Below are 22042 nucleotides of genomic sequence, written 5' to 3'. Positions count from 1 at the left end.
ATAGCCATCGTTGTGCCTTGTACTTGCTGAAAATATTTTATCTCTTACATTCCTTGTTGCACTGACGTGAGCCGCGTGTTCCCGGTTTACTGTACAAACAACTAAGATTACATAAACAACAAAGAATCATGTGAGACTGAGGAGGCTCCCAGATGTGTACAGGGGTTGCGCTTCATCACAGGGAATGCGTCATGACTTTATTCAAGCAACCTGCTGTAAATTTGTGTTGGATTTTTAAAGGGCCCATATCACGCTGTTTTGTGATCTATGTTACAATGTTGTTTCCTCAACAAAAACATACCTGGACTTGTGTTTTGTTTCATTCAACACACAAATCCTGCATATTTAGGCTGAGTTCTTTTAACAATCTGAACACAGTCTCTTACATCTTGTGAACCTCCATACACCTTCACTAGAATCATTTGGATAATAACAGAAAAAACAGAACTCCGGGTATGTTTTTGAGGAGGTAACAATATTATGAAATGGCTTAACGTTCACAAGAGTCAATTTAGCGTATTATATGGCCTTTAAAGAACAATGCTCCTTAGCTCCAATAGCTCACATTTTTTTAAGTATCGGTATCTGCAACAATCTAAACCACATCACCAATCCGATACCACTCTATATTTGTTTGAATGAAGACCCATAGATGCAAGCTGCCACTGTTAAAGGTCTGAGACTAGTTCTGCCATCTAAATATGGACTATGAAGACTCAAAAACTCAAAGTGAAGTCTTGCTATTCAATCCAGAAATCTAGAACAACAAAATATCAGAAGAATCCTGCTAAAAACTCTTAATCTAAGCAAATAAAAGTATATTTTAGCAGAATAAAGAATGAAAACAAACTAACAAAATTAAAGTGAAAATCCTTTAGTTCAGTGTGTCTTTTATAAAGTAAGTAGTGAAATGACATGTGATGGCCTTATGATGGTTCTTATGTTGTACAATTACAATTCAAGAAGTTCCAGTTTGCCAAATTTCATGTGAAAAGAACCATCGTGAGCACCAGTTCAAAGAAGTGAGCTGAAATATAGAATGAAAAACCACCTCAGATGAATAGGCATGTGCTGCTGACCTCAACCAAAAGCTTACTACTTGAAATGCTGTACAACAAATCGCAGTCACATCTTGAGTATTTTATTTTGATTGGTTTACTCACAGGGTCTCTGAGCAGGTCCTCCGTGTCCCTGGCTTTGGGCTTCAGCTGCACGTCATCGCTACATTCGTTGTCGGAGGCGGGCGGCGAATCTCCGAGATCCGGGAAGTCCTCTCTTGTCCTGGGGCCTCGGAAGCGGATCTTGTCCAGGCGCTTTAGCATGGTCAACACCGCGCAGCCAGGCTTTACCTTAACATGGCGGACGGCAACCCTGAGGAGACAAAAGACAATGCTTAAGTTAGTATTGTGAGAAACAAACATAGATATTATGAACAGGATTTCCACTTTTTTCACTGACAAAATTTCAAAACTTTTCCATGTCATTTTTATGACCTTTATGACTTTACGGCACCCTAAATATATATATAAGAGTCATGGAAATTGAAAATGTAATTTTCTAGCCCTGAAAAGTCATGGAATTTTATTATCTCTTTCACGGCGTTCTGTTAAGTTATCATTAGGCTACTATGATTATTTCCGAATAGAAGAGAAGAGATGACAATAAATGCATTGACAGTATCTTGAATGTTAAAAATCTATCATACCATACCATAAGTAAGAGTGGAATGGGTTAAAATTTCATATTTCGCCCTAAAAGTATGTTAAATTCTAAAGTAATTTAACATACTTTTAGGGCGAAATATGAAATTTGAAATTTTAACCCATTCCACTCTTACTTATGGTATGGTATGATAGATTTTTAACATTCAAGATACTGTCAATGCATTTATTGTCATCTCTTCTCTTCTATTCGGAAATAATCATAGTAGCCTAATGATAACTTAACAGAACGCTGTGAAAGAGATAATAAAATTCCATGACTTTTCAGGGCTAGAAAATTACATTTTCAATTTCCATGACTCTTTCAGGATTTCCATGACTATTGGAACCCTATGTAAAAAAAAATAAATAAATTGAGTCTGAGCTAAAGATGCTAAATATTAGAGTTAAATATTATGTGGTGTTGCTGAACAAATTCCATCTGCATTGTAAGGTAAAGGTATACATGACGACAGGCATAATGCACTCGTCTGCAAGTGTGCTCATGACTGATGGATGAGGATGGGACAAGAATTCAAACCTGCCACACAAAACTGGACACAAGAGAAAAATTATCTCATCATATTTTCTTTCCATGTGTTCCATGTGGATTGGACAAAAAGTAGCAAGTTACACCTCCTAGAGCTGTAGTTCCAAAACACAGCCCTATAATGACAACAAAACCGGAACTGAATTAGAATGGATGTTAAATAACAAATATAACTGGATAACAAATCTTTCAAAATCTTGCCTTGTCTTGTTCTTGTTGACTGAAACTTGTGTCTACTGACAGACATTATAATGTTCGTGCTACACCTTTTGCAGTTTGTGTTCCACTGTTTAGACATGTACACGGTGATACAGCCAAATTATTGACATTCAATGACGTACCAATAAAGAGACATATGAGACAAGTGAAAATTACACAGTATATGATGATTTAGATTCAAATCATCTGAACGAAAATCTATACCAAAAACAGTCTAGATCTATTTTCTACTTCTTTTGAAACTTGTCTGCAAACTCTGCACAGCCCACATCGGTTTCTGGTCCCCCTCTGCATGTTTCCTGATGACACTTTGACATTAAAAGTTGCTAATATTTACACTACCAACCAGAGATGAATCTTGACAACTGAAATGTCAAGAAAAGAGCATAATGTAGGTGTATGACTTCAGCGAGGGCAGAGAAATGAATACAGGATGAAGCTAGAAGTACACATTTTTCATTAAGCGCTGCTGAGAATAAACAGTTAATCCATCATTGCTGTGAGTTGCTCCGTGGCAGTGGTTATGGAGGGCCTAGGGTTTTAATGGAAATATTTTGGCAGCTCTTGATATATGAAAAGACAGACAGAGAAGAAGAGTTGTTATATTGCTATCAAACACAGACTGCAGCAGGCTCCCCTTATATTCAGCAGCGCATCCTGTCACTGCAGCAAACATGAGAGATAAATAATAGGATTTTGAGACAGGATTTATAGCTACAATAAAAGTATACACCAAGAAATTCTATACAAGCTAGCCAAAGTAACCACAGACTCCTTTACCACGAGATTTTAAGAACAACTTCCCATTTTATTCTATGACCCGTGACATAATTAATATTAAAACATATTAAATTATGTTCTTGTTCAGCCCAGTCAAATAGATTTACTGTTTTGGAAAGTACCCAAATAAAAGCTATTTGTTGCTGTTACATTTTTTTTCTTTTTCAAAATTCAAAGGATATATTTAGTTTTAAATTATTAGTTACTTTTTATTTCTTATAATCCTGAAACACATAATAGAAGCTCTGTGCAATATCACTGAACTGAAAAATACAGTTATACATTTCAAGCCAAAGTCATGATTTCATATATTTCATGTTTTCACACAAGACATTCTGGCATCATGCTGGGGGGGGGGTCTACATTTATGTCTGTGGTGGAATGTTCAGAAGTTAAAATGGTGACATAATGTGCACATTAGCAAACACTACCAAAAATAGTTTACGATAGTCAGAAAACTTAAGAAAAAATACAAAACAGCACAGTATTTTCAGGAGCCTGTCATCAATATAAGCATTAATGGTCCGGTCTTCATTTTTCAACAAAAAAGGTGAGAGTAACTAACTCAAAATCTGTTGGGTAGGTAATACTACTGCTTTTGACTGTAATTTTACATGAAAGAGATTTAATCAGTACAAATCAGCTCACTTGTCCATCTAAATCAGCTCTGCAATTGTGGTAAAACAAAGAACAGATTAAAATCTAACTTCAAACAGAGTTAAGCCTTCAGCTAGTGTCACACCCTCAGGAAATGTTGTTGACATCAGCTGCAAAGTATCAATTGCGAAGACCACAACAAATGTTCTTATTTCTCCTTGTTGATCCCCGTTTCTGCTCTGTTACCTGTTACCTTCAGGTGTTGCCAAAAGGACACATTTGCCTCTGTCCAAATACATCCAATATGTCAACTTTACCATCTTCAAATCAATACATCACTTTCCTCCTCTTCCTCTTTAGCTCTGCCTTAAGCACCACTGTGAAACATGGAAATTAGGAAGGTGCAAGAGTCTGGTTTATTGACAAAGGTTTATGGAGCCAAGTACTTTATTATAATACTTGGAAAGACGCCAGGTTGAGAGAAGTGCAAAGCCTGCCTATCAGAGTAAGTTTTAGATGAAGCAAGAGACTATGATGGACACAAGATAGAAAGCAGTGCATATTACAGGTCAGAAATGAGACACTTTAAACCTCCATAAAAATTGATTTGTAGTGACTGCAACAAAATCAAGACACTACTAAATTGCCAACCAGGGAAAACACTCTGACAGTTGCACCCACTCACTTTGCAAATATTTAGTTTAGGTATTTTGTAGAATTCCCCAATGTTCTTCCAGGATTACATGTTACTCCTTGGACCAATATTTGGACTTTTTAGCATATCAGATATTGGCCTTAAATCTCCAGCACATGCCAATATTTTGTTTTGTGTGACATGCAGCCTAAAATTCCCCATAAAGCTTTATTTGAACAATTAAGTGCAAATACAAAACGGCTGAAAACACAACTCTCTTACAGGTTTGTGATGAAAAAGAGGGCTGAAGGTGAGTTTTTAGTCAATTTTAATTACATAATTTGGGGAATCTAAATTGGCTCAACTATGCATTCTAAACAATAGGTATCATCATCTGCCATGAAAAAAACAACAACAACAACAACAACATATAAAATAAATATTGATGACTCTCTACTCCTTGGTCCAGTATTTGCTACAATTCTTCATAGCACTACATGATTTGGGACATCTGGTAAGTTCGGCGTATCTAAACAGCGCATGATTTTGTTGTTTTAAGGATCAGCCGTAGTTTTATAATGTAATCTGGATTCTAGAGTGATTACTAGAACAGCATCAGTTTGAGTATTCTCGGCCAGCTGTCTTCTAAACACAATGAAAAGGTCTAAAACTAAAAGCTTGGTATTTCCTCCTGGGGACTAGTACAAAATAAAGAAAATTGTCATAATTGCAGGAGAAATAAACAGACTAGACAAAAATTATACAGATAATGTTGATAAAGAAGGGGCAATATGAATAGAGCCTAGATCATGATTTTATCACAATTCATGCAGATATGGTATGATTATACTAGTATAGGTTATTAAAAAGTAACAACTGAGACAGTGTAATTGTTCATTCATCCAGGAGTGATTCAATGCATAGGAGGTTTCATCTGGGGTCATCTGGACTTTTCTGTGATCAAGACATTTTGGCTGCCATCCAGAAGCCATTTTCAATTGATGGTGCTGGCTTGAAGCACTGGGAATTCATCCTACTCTGAGTATCTTTAAGATGTCCAGATGACCACAGATGAAACGTCTCTACGTCACTGCAACTGGTTAAATTCTCATGTCATTAAGTCTGGCCACGACGAAGGCTTATCAATAAAAACAGCGGTTTGGGAAAAGTGTCTGTGTTACACCATGGAGCTGCAAATACAGACTTACTGAATCACAGTATACATCTAAAACAGCACAGCACACAGATAAGATCAATTTTTAGTACCCACCCAGTATCACCCAGCGCTATGATGATGATGAAGTAATTTTCATATTTATTACGCCAATGACGATCCAACTATAGCCCATTTTCACATATTGTCATGTCATTGCCTCAATAACAACACAACATGTTTTGTGACAAATGTTATCACCTAACAAAGAGCCTTAGAGCAAATTGGATACGGCAACAGAGCACCACAACACACATCAATCCTGTCATGAAGAACATAAAACTGAAACTATGATATACAACGCTTCATTGAATTCAAACAATAAAAGACCAAAATGTGTTGCGGTGTGAGGAGAAAAGTCCTGCAGTGATGTTCAGATGGCAGGGGGTCAAAATGTGGCACAAACATGAAAGAATCAGGCACAGACCATCTGGCACCAACAAACACTTCAGCAGGAAAAGCCATTCCACCTTTTCCATCTCATTTCCATCTTTCCAGACAATCAAAAATTTCGTATAGAACAGCAATTTGTGTCTGTAGTTTATATTGTTAGGCAGCAAGAGTTTATCACAATTTCTTTTCTCATCTTGATCATTCTTTTGCGTGTGCGTGTGTCTTGTCAAAAACTTAAAAATACACAAAAATGGCAGTTTAACTCAGAGGATCCAATGTAAACCTCTTGAGTAAAAATACCCAAACTTAACATTGGCTGTGTTTATATGCACAACAAAACCTGATTGATATCTGATGTAACCTACTGTATACGATTATTTAAATGACATGCTAACTCATAAATTTAATGTGAGTAATATGAGAACATGATCAGAAAGAAATCAGATGTTTTTTTATTTACATGTCATTTCATAATACACTTATAACTCCCACATTTCGAGTGTGCAGTGACGATTAGACATGACTGAAAGGGTTAGGGTTTCTGATTAAAATTTGAATAATTGCAAAGCCCTAACGGTGTTGAAAAAATGTTTAAGAAATACTTCAGAAAATCTTAAAGTTTGCAAGAAATGTCTAAATACTAACCACCAGCTGAAGAACTAGGGCTAACTGCTGGTACATTAAAAATGAAACTAGATAAAAACAAAGTCAAAGTTAATGTGTAGAATTACTGTAACATGCACAATTGAAATAAAAGAAACACTTCAGTATTCAGTATACAAAACCAGGCCACAGTACGGTTAAACGCTCAAAAATAATCAATGTAGCCCCCCATCTGTTCATGTTTAGGACTGACGTAGTGGATACAAAGCCTGATTGATCAGCCGGTTTAACTTTATGGAAATTGTCTAACCTCGCAGCATTAGGATTTGTTTGCTCGACTGTAGGCGAGTACTTTTTTTATTTAACCAATCGCTGCTATTTGGTCATGACATATGCAATGCGCCAAATCCTGTAGGAAGAAGGGCAATAATGTCTTTCCCCTTGATCAAATTCTCCAAACATTCTCTTTGTTCCGGCTTTAAATCCTTGATCTCTGGAATTGTTGCCAACACAGAATGTATGGCTTTGTCTACATCCATCTCGACCGCTTTGTTTACTGTTGTGATGTACCACAAAAGGGACCCAGACAGGCACTTGAGTTTGACGTCATGGCTTCACAGCTCTTTGCTGATTGGCCGGTGCGCGGTCTACAACCTCTGGGGTTCTTGCAAACCATCTAGTATATTCAGATTCCTGACCTAGTCGCCAGAGAAATGTGGAGGCACTAGGTTGAGCCAGCCTGGCTAGTGGGTACATACTGGCCGGTCATTCTCAGTATTCTTTCTACCCAATATGTGTCTAATAAATTTTTTTGTTAAGGATGCATTGTGCAACTTTTCTGGTAGAAGGTGCGCTACTTGTCTCCATGTAGATGTTATTGCTTTGCCTAGAATGTTTTATGGCTTGATATTAAACATATCTATCTAGCATTTATTCATATGGGTGTTTCTATTGCTCAAAAATACAATAATTCCTTCTGTGTTAAAAATATAATTTATTACCACTTGGTAATAAATTGATGTGTTAACTGTCAAATTTTGGGCATTGTCACAGACACATCACTACATTTGAGTTATTTTTATTGGTTTTGAAATAGCCAGAAATAGGCTGGCTCATCTCTCTATAGCTGAAGGCTGAGTGTACATTCAGTGACTGTCAGGTTAATAAGTGCTTCCTTTTTGCTCATCAAGACCGCTGTCAAAATTAAAACTCTGCTCACGGTGAACCCACACACAGCCGGCTCTACATTACAGCGGGTGAGTCATTGGTCAGATCGGGCTCTCAAAAAAATAAATAAATACATAAAATGGACAGAGAGTAAAGAGGATGACTAAACAAACAAATGGGCATCTGATAATTGAACTCCTGACAATCAAATGTGTGGGTTTTTGTCATACCTAGAGTTTTATGTTTCATTCACACACAAACACTGCCTATGTAGGCTGAGCTCTTCTCAAACAGTTCTTCTCTCTTTGTGATGTGTTTTTTAACTCCATACACCTTCACTACAATCATTTGGTCATTTGGATAAATTCAGACCTAGAATGTTATAAGGTTATGGGTACCACTATATGTTATTACAAGCTGGAACAGCATTTTGAGCTTTAGAGATGTAGACAGACTAATAATTAAGGGTTTAAACCTTTAACACTCAATATTTTTTGGTAGACAGCTGCTTGTCTCCATGAAGATATTATAGTTTGGCCTGAAATGTTACACATTATGGCTACCTTTCATTTATTTAACAGGTAAATTTAATGCTCAAAAATACCTTGAAAAACATGCATTCTCAAGCGGACTTACCTCTCCATAGATCTGACTTGGAACCTTGCCTGATATTGTGTTCATGGAGACAGGCAAATTTAATGCCATACTGTGGAACATGCCAGCCTATCATCTCTACAGAGAAAATATGTAAATGACAAATGGAAACTAGTACTGGAACGGCACTACTGTAATGCTGCCAAAACAATACAGATTCTGGTTCAGTTCAGTAAACAGGAGGTATGTGTCTTCTAACAGTCTGTGTTTGTGGCCTGTGGTTAACCAGCTACTCAGCTCGTGCATTATTAAAAGCATGTAGTGTAACGTTGTATACAATTGAAAAACAATGCAAACAAATGATCAAACCTATTACCACAGTTTCCAAACAGTGATCTAATTATTGGGACATCAGATTCAGTCTAGTTATCTGATTGATTATCTTTGTTTACAATATTAAGCTGTTTGTTTTAGCACAAGGAAAGGAGGAAAATAAAAACAAAGCATAAATATAGTGTCAGCTGTAATATTAAGCAAGAGTATTTTTGTGCACCTTTAATATGACACAATAAAATATATTTTAAAAATATATTTGTACTGGCCATGTATTTTTTATTTTTTATTTTTTGTTTTTTATTTAACTTTTATTTAACCAGGAAAGTTCCATTGAGATTCAAGGATCTCTTTTTCAAGAGGCAAGAGGCCAAGAGGCATCAACACTGCAACCCACAGACAAAACCATTGATAAAATAAATGGATCCACTGGTCTGTGGCTATGCCTGCTTATTGGAGATTAATAATTGAGTTGTTATAATAACATTTACTGCCCCTTTTGGGCTCTACCTGTTCACATCCAGCTCAGTTATATCACAATGATGAATTGCGTCATTAAACTGAATTGTGAGAGCCTTTGTCACAAACAGTCATCTTTGCTGCCAAATGATATTTATGTAACAAAAATACCACCTCAGGTTCAAGAGTGTTTTTCTAATTTGTCCTTTTTCTATCCTTTCTTTCACTGTCTGTTTTTCAGGCTAACACTGCCATTTATTTCCTTTTCACGCATTTCATCTTGCAGTCCAGGGGCACTTTGTGCCACACCACAGCTGAAAAACAGGGACAAAAAGATGAAAAGAAAAGACAGGAGGCACGGATCAGGCAGGAGCAGAAATAGTGGGTTTTTTGAGCCCAAAGCCCAATCTCCATATGAATAATACTACGAGAAACACACAAACTGCAGCTAATGTGACGCAGTTGGCTGGTTAAATAAGTGCAAACACAAAAACGCCTCCATTGAAGCAGAGCCGGCTGTAAGTCACTGAAAAAGACCTGTAGGAGGAGAGGGGCTGGTGGTAAGCTATAACAGAGGAAAAATACCAGCTGGGTGAGATTGTTTTAAAGTTCCACTGGGTAACTTTTCTGGTGGAGGGTCTGCCACCTGGTTGTTTCCATACAAATATTTAGCTTGAGTTTTCCACAGTAAAGCATTAATCCTACCTTATCAGCTACGACATAACCAAATAGAGTTTAAAGCCAAATGCCAATTGTAGTAAAACAAGCATCTCTGTTGTCTTTTTTTTCTCTTCCAATGATTGAACAAAACTTTTTTTTTTTTTTTTACTTTTAATTTTCCCCTACCTTCAATCGCTGAAACAATATGCCCATGAAAACAAAAATATAGACAATAAATAAAGCTAAATATAGATAATAAATAAAGCTTACAGTTTCATGTGCCATAAAAATAAACCTTGACAATAATTAGCTGTAATAAAAATTACTACGACCTCAAGTGGAGGAGTTCCAGTATCTCGGGGTCATGAGTGAGGGAAAGAGAGAGTAAGAGGTGGACTGATTTGCAATGATGCAGTGGCTGTATCGGACTGTTGTGGTGAAGAAGAAGCTGAGTCAAAAGGCAAAGTTCTCGTTCCTCTCTATGTTCCCACCTTCACCTGTGCTCAGGAGCTTATGGGAATAAGAGGAGCATGGCATCTGTTCTGGTTGCCTCCTGGATGCCTCCCTGGAGAAGTGTTCTGGACACAATCCAGGAGGAGGAGGCCCCGGGGAAGACCCAGAACTGGCCTTGGGATCCCTCCATAAGAGCTGGAGGAAGTGTGTGTGGAAAAGGAAGTCTGGGAGTCCTCACTCAGACTGCTGCCTTCACGACCCAGCCCCATATAAAGTGGAAGAAAATGGATAGATGGAAAAAAAAAAATTCCATTCACATTATTGTGCACTCATTACTGTCCTGCTGTCCAGACAACACAAGCTAATCACGTTTGTTTACCCGCGAGTACATTAGCAGAGCAGATTTACAGGCCTGGACAAGCCTGCACTGTGTGGTGCATGGGAACGCTTATGTGAGGTATAATCTCCTCTAATGACCCACAGTGACTGAGGTTACCGCTGGTTACACGGTCACACTCTGTGCATTAACCAGCACAGAGCTTCACAAACATGCCCTTTGGCCCACATCTAGTTTTACATGCACTAATTCAATCACACATTTACATCAATTAGACCTAACTCTTTGTGTAACATGGCTACATTGAGTATTGATCAGCATCAGGCTACAACTGTATTTTATTACTCATGAAAGAAAATCAGAAAAATTCATATTTGCAAGTTTAAACTGAGTGAAGTTATTTTAATACATTTGATTACACGGCTGTCTTGGTGCAGTGAAAATGTGTGAATATTGCAAAAGACACCTGACTGTTGCTTTGTCTGGAATGTTCCAGTGTGGTATAAAACTTGAGAGAAGCAGCTGGTGCCATCTGAAATAGAAATTTCAAACCATACTTTGGAAAATTGTCCATGGAGATAGATAAGTTGAATGTCATAATATGGAACATTATAGCCAAATACCATCCATTTCATCCATCCAATGAAAATAAAAGCATGATTTTCTTCTATTCTTCTGTCTATTTCTTTATGTATTGGCTAAAAAGTATTATGTGACTTAAGTGAACACCAACTTTCTATATATCTCACATTGTAAACATGGCTGTGTTTTTGAAGTTTGTCTCTGTGTGTTTACATCGTAATAATGAGAGTGTTCATTCATTCATAATTTATCCACCTCTGATCTAATTTCAATGTGATGATGGCCAAGCTAACATCTGACAAGACATTTGCTAATCCTTTTCTTCATTAATACAGTTTGAGTTTATTGTTTATATTGAACAAGTTTTGAAGACATGTAGCCTCCTGCTCGAAATTCACCATGGGCTATCAAAAAGAAGATGCTAGTTCAACACATGAGATAGCCTCTTCTAGTATTACGCCCTTGTATTGTATCTCCTATCAAGTGAGCTATGAGAGCAAAGGGCGGGGACTGGCAGTGAAAGCACTTAAACAGAGTATATGAGACAACAACAAGGGACAAAAGGGCTGCTTTGGATGTAACTTCTATGACACATTAAAGACACACACTGAGTAATTTTGTGTCTCACAGCGGGTCTGATACAAGGCTCTGGGCAAGACTCAAGCTAATTATCTCAGGTTCAGGGTCGAATGATTCACAGGTATCTTACAATGTGAAATAATGAGTAACACTGCAGTTCTTTTCACTAACACAGCCCTTATCTTGTAATATTCTGAATAAAATCCTTAAAAGGTGCTAGAATGCTTCTGGTGGAGGGTCAAACACCTGCTTGTCTACAAGGGGATGATGTTGCTTTGCTTATAATGTTCCACAGTATAGCATTAAGCATGTATTTATTTTGTCTGCCTTGTGTACCTTGAAAACGATTCATTCCTACTATGAGTGTGGTTGCCTTTCCACAGATCTGACCTGTAACATGGCCTGGTGATGCCTTCTTTTTGTCTCCATGAAGACAGAGGAGTTTAATGTCATATGATAGTGTGGAACAGTCCAGGCAAAACAACATGTGTGGAGACACACATGTAAATAAGTACTACCACAGCTACTTCATGCTTACTTTAATCTTAAAGGTGCAGTGTGTCATTTTTCTGGTGGAGGGTCAGTTAAAATCTTTTCTTCATGGAGATGTTATTACTTTGTCTGGAATGTTTCAGAGTATGGCATTAAACCGTTCTATTGTCAAGTCAGTCTGTGAAGAGGCAACCGTGCTCACTAGAAAAAGTTTTTCTAAATATTTTTTAGCTATAAAACCATCTGTAATTGAATAAAAGTAAGGCAGACCTGTTTAATGTTTAACTAGAACACACCAAGCAGAGCAGTGACACATCCATAGAAACAAGCAGGTAACCAAAAACTTTTTGTTATTATGAGAAATGCCACAATATGGCATCAGATAACTCCAGTGACTTAAAACAAAAAGGTTGTAAAATGAGTGTTCTTGTCATCATGTGTTACCTTGAGAGAAGCTGCGAGGCTATTCTTGGCTTCTGCATGTTTTATAAGACAATGAGGAATGTGCCAGACAGCTGCAAGTATTACATGATTATCTCATAATAGAGAATAGACCAGAGTGTTCACTGTTATATTTTTAAACTTCTAATTTTTTTAAACAACGACCAATTAGTACAAGATCTGAATAGGCCTACAGTGTTTCATTTAAGTGGAAAGGTATTCATGTTTTTTCTATTTATTAAAATAGAGGGAAGTTATGAAAAACCTCATATCTTTACTTATATCATCAACATAAAACTACATCCAAAATGCAGGGTTAATTTAAGCTCAAAGAAGGCATGTTTTCTGTTCATCTAACAAAACAAAGGTGCTATCATAAATTTGTGTTTGTCTTATCATATAACTATTGTGCAAAACTATTGTGCAGTTTAGCCTGTGTTAACATTATGGTTGCTACGTAAAGGTTTTGGAATTACCTCTTTGTATGTCATATCTGCATCTGTGTCAAACCAGAATGTAAAATTATAAACTTTATCAGAATAAAATATTTTTTAAAAAGACATAACCAAGTTTTTGGTTAAATCTTAAATATATTTACTATGTTTTAAACTGTCAAATGTATATAGGATTCTGAAGTAAAAATGCTCTCATAACATTGCCTTATGGGAGCCCTGCCAATGATAAGAGGAAACCAGACAAAGGGCAAACTTAATTACAAAGATTAAATGTGTTATTATGTCTCTGTTTTCAATTGGAAGTTAAACTGACATATAGTTATAGCCAAATATAGCTCAGCCAATTGTACAAGCCAACACTGCATGGAGGGAAGGGCAGGGGCAAGATAAGAGCACAGGCTTCGGTCCATCTATTATTGCCACCCTCTGGGCTCAGTGTCGTTGGATGAGGAAAAATAAAAAGCAGCCCGTATTTTTCACAGCCAAAATCCTGTCTGGCCCAGGTTAGTCCATCACAAAGATCCCACAGGAAGAAAGGATAGATTAGACCTGACAGGGAATAAAGACGTAGCTAAAATGGTTCATAAAAATGTCAACATTAGCTAAGTAATTCCCCATATGAGCTCAAAACAAAACAACAACTTTTAATTAAATCATGGCAAGGTTAAATGTGAAATTTTCTAAACAAAAATGGTTAAGTTATTAGACACTTGAGTGAGCTCTGGAAGTGCATAACAGAAAATAAAGAGACACAACATCTCATAAATACTGCTAGTAGGTCTGTCTATCTGTCACTTGTTTTAGCATTTTGAAGTACTGAAATATGACAGTGAAAGCAAAATAATCCCAGATCCCACTGATGTTGAAAGCTAGGGCTGAAAACCTAGCATTTTTTAGTTATGAGAAAGACTATATATTATACATTTTAGGTTGTAGAAGTTTTTAGGCAAGATTAATAGACTGCCATGGTCACAGAATATGAGGGAGGAGGATACACGCTGTTCATGATGCATATTTTGATTGTGACTAATCTTCCAGGTCAAATGCCACAAAATGAACATAACTTTATCAAATTCTGACCATCACATTTACATCATAGGCCATCGCAAAACAAACAATGATGAATCATTTCATTTAACAAACAATGAGAAATACCCATTCATGATAGCACACCGATTCAAAGAAATTACATGTCCTATATTATGCAAAATTGAGCTTTAAGCCATGTTATAATGTTGTTACCTCCTCAAAAACAAACCAGAAGTTATGTGTTGTTTCATTCACATGTTTGAGTAACCCTTTATTATTAATCTGTTTACATCTTTGAAGTTCAAAATGCTCTGTTCCACCTTGTGATGTCATGTAGTGATAGTTTTCAAGTTAACAGCTACATTTCACCTTTAGTTCAGTAGAGTTTGGCAATTCTAGGGCTGATATCATCCAAACAATTCTACTGAAGGTGTACGGACTTTAAAAACACATTGGAGTTCTTTTTCTATCCTGTACCGCATGACATCACTGGGAAGAACTGAGTTTGAGAGAAGAACTCTGCGTAGATATGCAGGATTTGTTTGTTAAACATGTGTGAATGAAACAAAAGAAAAACTCCAGGTATGTTTTTGATGAGGAAATAACATTATAGCATAGATCAGAAAATCTCGTAACATGATGCTGCACCAGAAAATTATTTGTGAACGCTGTGAGTATGTCTCCTATAAAAAGAAAAAAAATGTAGCCTGCATAATTCAGGTCTACAATCACATGACCCAACACCACATGATCCCACTGATAACAGCCTACCATCACACTCCAGCTACTACTCCACCACTGATTATATAAGCAGTGACACAAACTCAATATTTCATCCCCAATCGTCTGTATTGACCCTCTAAAATAGGATGTACAGTGTGAGCTGTGTCTGGGGTAAATGAGGAGAGATCAATTGAGGTCAGCGCGCAACTGCCAAACATCCACAGATGAATGGAACTTTGAAACCACAACACCATAACTTAGAAACAAATCATGTGGACAGAAGTTGGACACAATGCAAATTCCTGGAGTCTTAAAGGTGCACAACAATGTAACTTTTTCTGCTGGAGGATCATGGTTTGTCCAGAAAGTTCTCCAGTATGACATTAAACGTCATAGGGACAAACAGGTGACACAACTAAGCCAAGTTAGATGACCTTGCTCACAATCAGAATGCATGTTTTCTACTGAGGAACATTCCAGGCAAAGCAATAACATCTCCATGAAGACCACAGAAATGAAGGCAAGCATTTGGTGGAACCCACACCTGAAAAATGACACAGGGCACCTTTAAAATGTAAATCACAAATGAAAAGCATCTAAAAAAAAACCAGAAGTGCTTAATTTATTCATTTTTGCTTGTTTGTTTGTTTGTTTGAAAGCGTGGTAGCTCGGTTGTTTAGAGATAAAGAAATTGGATTGCTTGCTGATTGGTGAAAACGAAACCATAACATTTTTTTTATTTTAAGTTACGGAGAGACAAAACTATTACAACGACTTAACATTAAACCTAGATTAGCTATAAATAACCTGTTAAATTAGTTAATGCTGTGATCATGGGCATACACCAAACATAGAAAGCTAATAGACTACAGTGTGCAGTTTTCGGCCATGCGTAACATTTTAACCATTTCTATATAGCCTGAAATAATATTTTAACATTTTTATGTCGATTTGGACATGACCTGAAGCCTTGCTCTAAAATGAGAAACACAGTGAGAGGTATGTAAATATAGACAAGTTCATCTTTTCTTAATCAAACTTCATAATCATGTAAAAATAACTGTCTTTCTTACCCAGCACGTAAATCGTAGCAAAGTTTCATGAACACTGAGATTCCCGTTTATCCCTGGATACACCTGCTGCTCAGGACATCCACACTGCCTCGGTCAAAGCTATGCGTCCTATCCATCCATCACCAAAAATCCGCGTTTCTTTGGTTCAAATGTTGTCCTCTGCTTTGCTTGTTGTGTGAACACGGAGGGTAAAAAAGCGCTTTGCCTCGCCCCCTCCCTTTACTGTAAACGCCTGACCTAACCAGAGTCGTTGGCCCGGAGCGCGCAGATAGCTCCTCCGTCTCCCGTGTCTGTGGTCGATTTTCGGGGAAACCAAACGGACAGAGATCGGAACAGCGCCGAGGAAATGTCGTCAGTGCTGGGATGAGCTTTCTTAAAGGGGCCGCTGCGTCCTGGTGCTGAGACAGGAGGCGTGAGGACGGTGGAGCAGAGAGAGGAGAGACGCACTATGCGCAAAGACACTGCCCGTTTATGCGTCTCCTGAGTGCCATCGTGTGGCTTCGGCAAATAGCGCAACCTAATGCAGCAGCAGGTTCAATATATTAAAAAAAAATTAAGACATGAAACAAACTGAAACTGAAACTGAATGACCACAACCACAATGAGCGTGGTTTCTAAACATTATTACATTTATTTTAAAGTTAAATTAAAGCTCTCCTATTCATGGTTTTGCCTATGCATGGCATTATAAGGACTTTTTTATTGTTAATTGCCATGGCAACAGTCCTACATTTTCTTCATTTTATAGGGCTTATGTTGTTGTCTGTGCAAATCAATTATGATCCAAGATTTTGAAGCAACTAAATAAACAACAAAAATAATAATTAACAGACAGAAATTAGAATTGATAAATTGTCTTAATCATTTAGCAGTCTGTGTCAGAATCTTGAACAGACAATTTTCCATAGCAAGATTTCTATTTCACTTTGAATGCTGCATGTCGAAGGTAAAAATCTGTTATCTAGTCTATATTTATTGTTCTCTAGGAGAACAATATAGTATAGTTTATATTATATGTGTATAGTTTATGATGTTGTTATTGAAAAAAATGAGAGCATCTTTCAATGAGGAAAGTCAATAGTCTCTATTTAACAGTTAAAATTCACCATTAAAGCCTTATTTTTTATCAGCAATTTTGTAAACAAATTCATCCTATGACCCAGCCAATGCTTCATGCACACAGTTTTACAAATGTTACATATTTCCATAAAACAGTTTTTTTGTTGTTGTTGTTTTTTTGACAGGGTTTCTGTAATTTTGACTTTATTTGGTGGGATTATAAATATAATATAAATATAATATATTTGTAAGAAACAATTTGTGAAGAAAAGTTGAAAACATTATAGAGAAAATAGAGAGTTGTGTTTTAGAGTGCTCCATACTGACACATCACACATAAGAAGATTCCAACCAAAAGTTAAACAATTTACATGTGATAAACACATTTTTCCCCAATACTTTAAACATGGTTTTAACAAAGTAAAAGTGTTCTTATATTTTTATATGTCAGATAATAATCCCTGTGTACATTAGTTTTGGGCCGGTATAACATGGTTCTATAGGTAACAATTATAGAATTCCATAGTGTCAGTATTTTCATACAGGAAGTAAAATTTTAAATCTAAAAAAACTGGCCTACTGGGAAATATTTTAAGAAGTTTAGCAGAAATCTTAAATATGAGTTACCTGTCTTAACTGTGTTTTAGTAAAATGAGTAGTGTAACGTGTCATAGGCACTTTAAGCAGCACTGACCTTTGCATGTTGTCATTCAGGAGCATCTGTTGGTCTTCTGTGAATGAGAAAAAGTGTTAGCTGTATATCCACGCTACTGAACCACAGAACTACAGGATCATCATGGGTAAACAGAGAGAGAGAGAAAGAGGGAGGGAGGGAAAGAGAGTGAAACTAGAGTCAGCTGACTTCTGGCCCGTGTAGATGAGACCACAGATTACAGGGAAGTAATCACCAGTACTTTGTTTGTAGTCAGACTATCAATGAGGAGGCATGTCCCCGAACTGCTGTGTCCCCAATGAACTCACAGGCAATCTGTCTACCAGCTACATGAGAGTTTCGCTTGAAATTTGAAAGCATATTTATTTTAATTTACAGGTAGGCTGATTTCAGAATCTAAGAGGATTGTAGTAGTAGCAATAGAAGTAGCTGTACTTTATAGTAATATAGAATGGAAACAGGCGAGTAGTCTATTGCTGGATAAGTAGGCCTAGTGGTCAATTATTGTTTCCGAAGTGTGTCAAAGTACTGCATTTCATTAGTCTTCTTGAGTTGCTCTGTCTTATGACTTAAATTAAGGTAGTCTACTGCAAACTTTACCTCTGATACATATAACTCTGGCAGTATAGTGGAATGCATGAGCCATAACAGTAACAGTAACAGTGGCAATGATATAAGTCCTTTATACAAACTCACATAGTACATAGTAGTCTATGTACCTGCGTAGCACTAACCTGTAATAATTCTCCATCGAAAAATGTAAAGTTTATCTGTTACCGTCTTTGTGGATGTTGTGTTCTTGTGAGCTCTGAATCCATATTGCTGCTTCTCGCTTGTTGATGTAGAAACTGAAGCCAGTTTTGAAGAATCATTTGTTTAGGCAAATATCTCCTACTATGAACAGCACTGAGGTTTTCCTTTGTGTCTTTGTGATATTGTACATTGTAAAAATCATGTGAAATCAATTATAAATGGAGTAAATTAAAAGTAGCCTGAATTTTGCCTAGAGCTTAATCATGCACTTGACACCTACCACTCAAGCTACCTCCCAATTAAAGTAAGAAGTTAAAGACTCTCAATGGTTTATATAAGCCCCCAAACATGTATTAAACATGAGGGATTTCCTGCAGCAGTTAATTATAAACACATAATTCAACTTCAGATCTGCCTGATGTCTGTGGAGGTTTTCCCAAATCCTCCCTGTTCGCTGCTGGTTAATATCTTAATCCCAAACCAGCATTTTCTAGTGAGTTGCACAACACTCCCATTATGCAACAGTTTCAGAGTCGGTAAGGAGAAACGAGGGTGAAAACACAATACATCTGATTTACTTAAAGTGTTTGCCAGATGTTAAAGGTGCACTGTTTAACTTTCATGATGGGGGGTCTGCCAACTGCTTATCTCCATGAAGAGCTCAAAGCTTTGAAGGCTAAGAATGTTCTACATCAGGGGTGTCAAACTCAAATTCATAGACGGCCAAAATTAAAAACTGGGACTAAGTTGTGGGTCAAACTAAATATTTATTGAAAAATGTCAACAACATCTGCATGTTTTCACCACTTTTGAGATATTTAATGTTAAACATTTTCTTAAATGTTTAATAATAGTTTTGCTCAAACATTGAATCCAGAACAGGCACAATATAAAATAATAACAACATTTTAAATAAATAATGTCTCCATAGGCTATCTGTAGCCGGTGGGCCAGCTCTAATCCAGATGTGATATGAGTTTGCAGGCCAAATATAATTATATCGTGGGACAAATTTGGCCCCCAGGCCTGAGTTTGACATGTCTGTTCTACATTAGGACATTAAACATATATATCTCAGTGGAGACAAATATATTTAGATATATAACAGCAAAGCAATGACATCTCCAGCAGGTGACAAACTTGGAAATATATATTTATTAATTTCATTAGAGATGTTCAGATGTTCAATGTCCATTTAGTACACACATGCACACACAAACACCCGCACGCACTCCCTCACGCACTCACGCACACACACACCGCATTTTATACTCTATATATATATATATATATATATATATATATATATATATATATATATATATATATATATATATATATATATATCATATATCAATACCCCCCACGTACGTATGTATGTGGACACATGGATGCACGCACCCCCCCATATACATACATTCACACATATTTCCATTTTCAGTTCAAATCCATATTTATATTACATATGTTTATATTTTATATTATATTATTAGATATAATATAATTATATTATTAACATAATATTATAGTCTTATAGTGCACTTTTAATACTTGAATACTTTAACTTAATATGGATACCAAATACTGCCTCAAAACATATAAGCCACAACAACACAAAGGCACAAAATACTGCATGTGTGGTCAGCCAGTGATGAGAACATGCACCTGTTTTTGGTTTTTGTGTTTATGCACCGTTCCATGTTCACCGATAGATGGCGATGTTACACTGTCCTTCATGAGTGACCCGTGACTTCTCCATGTCCCGGGTGCCAACTGAGGTTCTCATAAACCTGAATTATTTAGAGGACTGGCTGTGATGGGACAGATAAAGGCCACGGTTCATGCTGATTATAAGAGTGTGGCGTGTCTCCTCACATTACAAGAAAAAAAAAAAAAATCATCCTAATCTAATTATCAATATTGTGGTTGCATCTTAATCCCACCCTTTCACGAACACTGTCTTCTTATATGTAGTGGTGAGTCGGCAGTTCTAGTAGGCAAGTGACAGCATGATCAACAAGTGGTTTTAGCATGAGTAGAATTATAGTAACAGTAAACAATGCGAACCTGTTTTCTTAAATTTACACCTAATTATTTATTAAGTTCTATTTTAGATACTGATTTAGAGTAGACCTTGCTCCTTGTTCTAATATCTTAACACTTTATGCCACTTGAGCGCAGGTCTGTCTTGGGTTGCCATGACAGCTAAGCACAATCAGCTCATGTGAAATCTGACTCCTCTTTCTAACCTTTCACTGGAGCTGCTCACAATAACTCACCTGGCAACCGCTACTCTGTTTGTGTGATAATGTCTTAGGTTCCTTTGTAAATCAGCCTTATCTGCACCAAAATATGTTGAGGGTTTATTGTGGGAGTTTAATGATTCTAGAGAACATAAAAATGCTTTCACTTCATGTTAAAATGTGTGTTGGTGTGTTGGTACCTCTCCCACAAATGCTGTTGTTGTGGGATTAAGTGTGAACCTGAGCCAGGATTTGTATAAATATTGGTAGAAAGCCTAATGCATAATATATAATGATGTAATTTATATACACAATTGTTTACAGTTGTATTTGAGTGGTTTTCCTCTTCTTTTCAAGCACATTTGTTACTATAGACTATATACTTCTACCTAAATATTTTGCAAGGGTTGTACTTTGCTGGTATTATGTTGTGTTGAAGTCCACCTCTTTGAACTCTTACTATAATACAAATTCCCTCAGAAAACATGAAAGTGAGTGTGTGAAGTGCATGGACTTACTTCAGGAATGCCAGATCCAAGTACAGCTCTCAGCTCTGAGCTTTGAGCTCTGAGCAAAGGAAAAATGTAAATAATGTGAGAAACCTTTAAGACCAGAGATTCAATTGGACAATTAAACTAAATAAAAGGTTTGAGCAGAAATTGGCTGTGGATTGTTTTCTTTTTACAGTCTTGAACAACAATTGGTCAATGTACCTTAGAATATGTCAGAAAGCTGGTTCAAGTTATTATTACAGATGCACATAAGTTCAACACATAATATTTAAACAGGATATTGCACAGCTAGGCCTATTCAAAATGTTATACTAAATACAACTGACTGCAAATGTGAAGCTTACTAGTGTCAAGATGTGTTCATTTGCTTTAAACATAGATTTGTTAAGATAATAAAAAGCTACTGAAATCACTCCATTGAACAGGAGACAATTACATGTTTAGTGTAAGTTTTGTTCATTGGCAAAGGCTAATTAAACAGTGAGAGCTAACACAGCTTAATTAACATGAGCATAGCAATGAATTATAGACCCTTTCTGTCCTGCTCTCGTTTAGATGAAATGTAAATGTAGCCTGAGTTGATGCCTGTATGCAGTCTTTGTAACAATAGTTCTTAACCCTGTTATAATGTACTCATTTTGGTCTTGGCATAATCCATGTTTTGTATTCTGAATTGAGCTATGATATCAAATATTATCTGGACAAAATTGTAATGACCAAAACACAACACACAATA

The 22042-nt window shown here is 36.6% G+C and overlaps 1 protein-coding gene across 2 annotated transcripts in view; it reads right to left on the bottom strand.

Moving 5' to 3' along the window:
• The window catches only part of gramd4a (GRAM domain containing 4a), a 59231-nt gene extending 42806 nt beyond the window's left edge, over positions 1–16425 (bottom strand). The window contains exons 1-2 of one of the 2 annotated variants that reach the window (XM_020926358.2): positions 16067–16425; positions 1164–1371 (exon numbers count right to left, since the gene is read on the bottom strand). In XM_020926358.2, coding sequence (XP_020782017.1) covers positions 1164–1371; positions 16067–16095 — 237 coding nt within the window. In that variant the 5' untranslated portion in view covers positions 16096–16425. Of the gene's footprint in view, positions 1–1163; positions 1372–16066 lie in introns of those variants that run through there. The other variant, XM_055153412.1, reaches the window with a different exon arrangement.
• Positions 16426–22042: the final 5617 nt, after the last annotated feature.

Source organism: Boleophthalmus pectinirostris, unplaced genomic scaffold (genome assembly GCF_026225935.1).
Source record: "Boleophthalmus pectinirostris isolate CB_2022bp ecotype Guang Dong unplaced genomic scaffold, ASM2622593v1 HiC_scaffold_18, whole genome shotgun sequence".
In the NCBI taxonomy this organism is placed as follows: Eukaryota; Metazoa; Chordata; class Actinopteri; order Gobiiformes; family Gobiidae; genus Boleophthalmus; species Boleophthalmus pectinirostris.
This window is presented reverse-complemented; position numbering and strand designations above follow the sequence as displayed.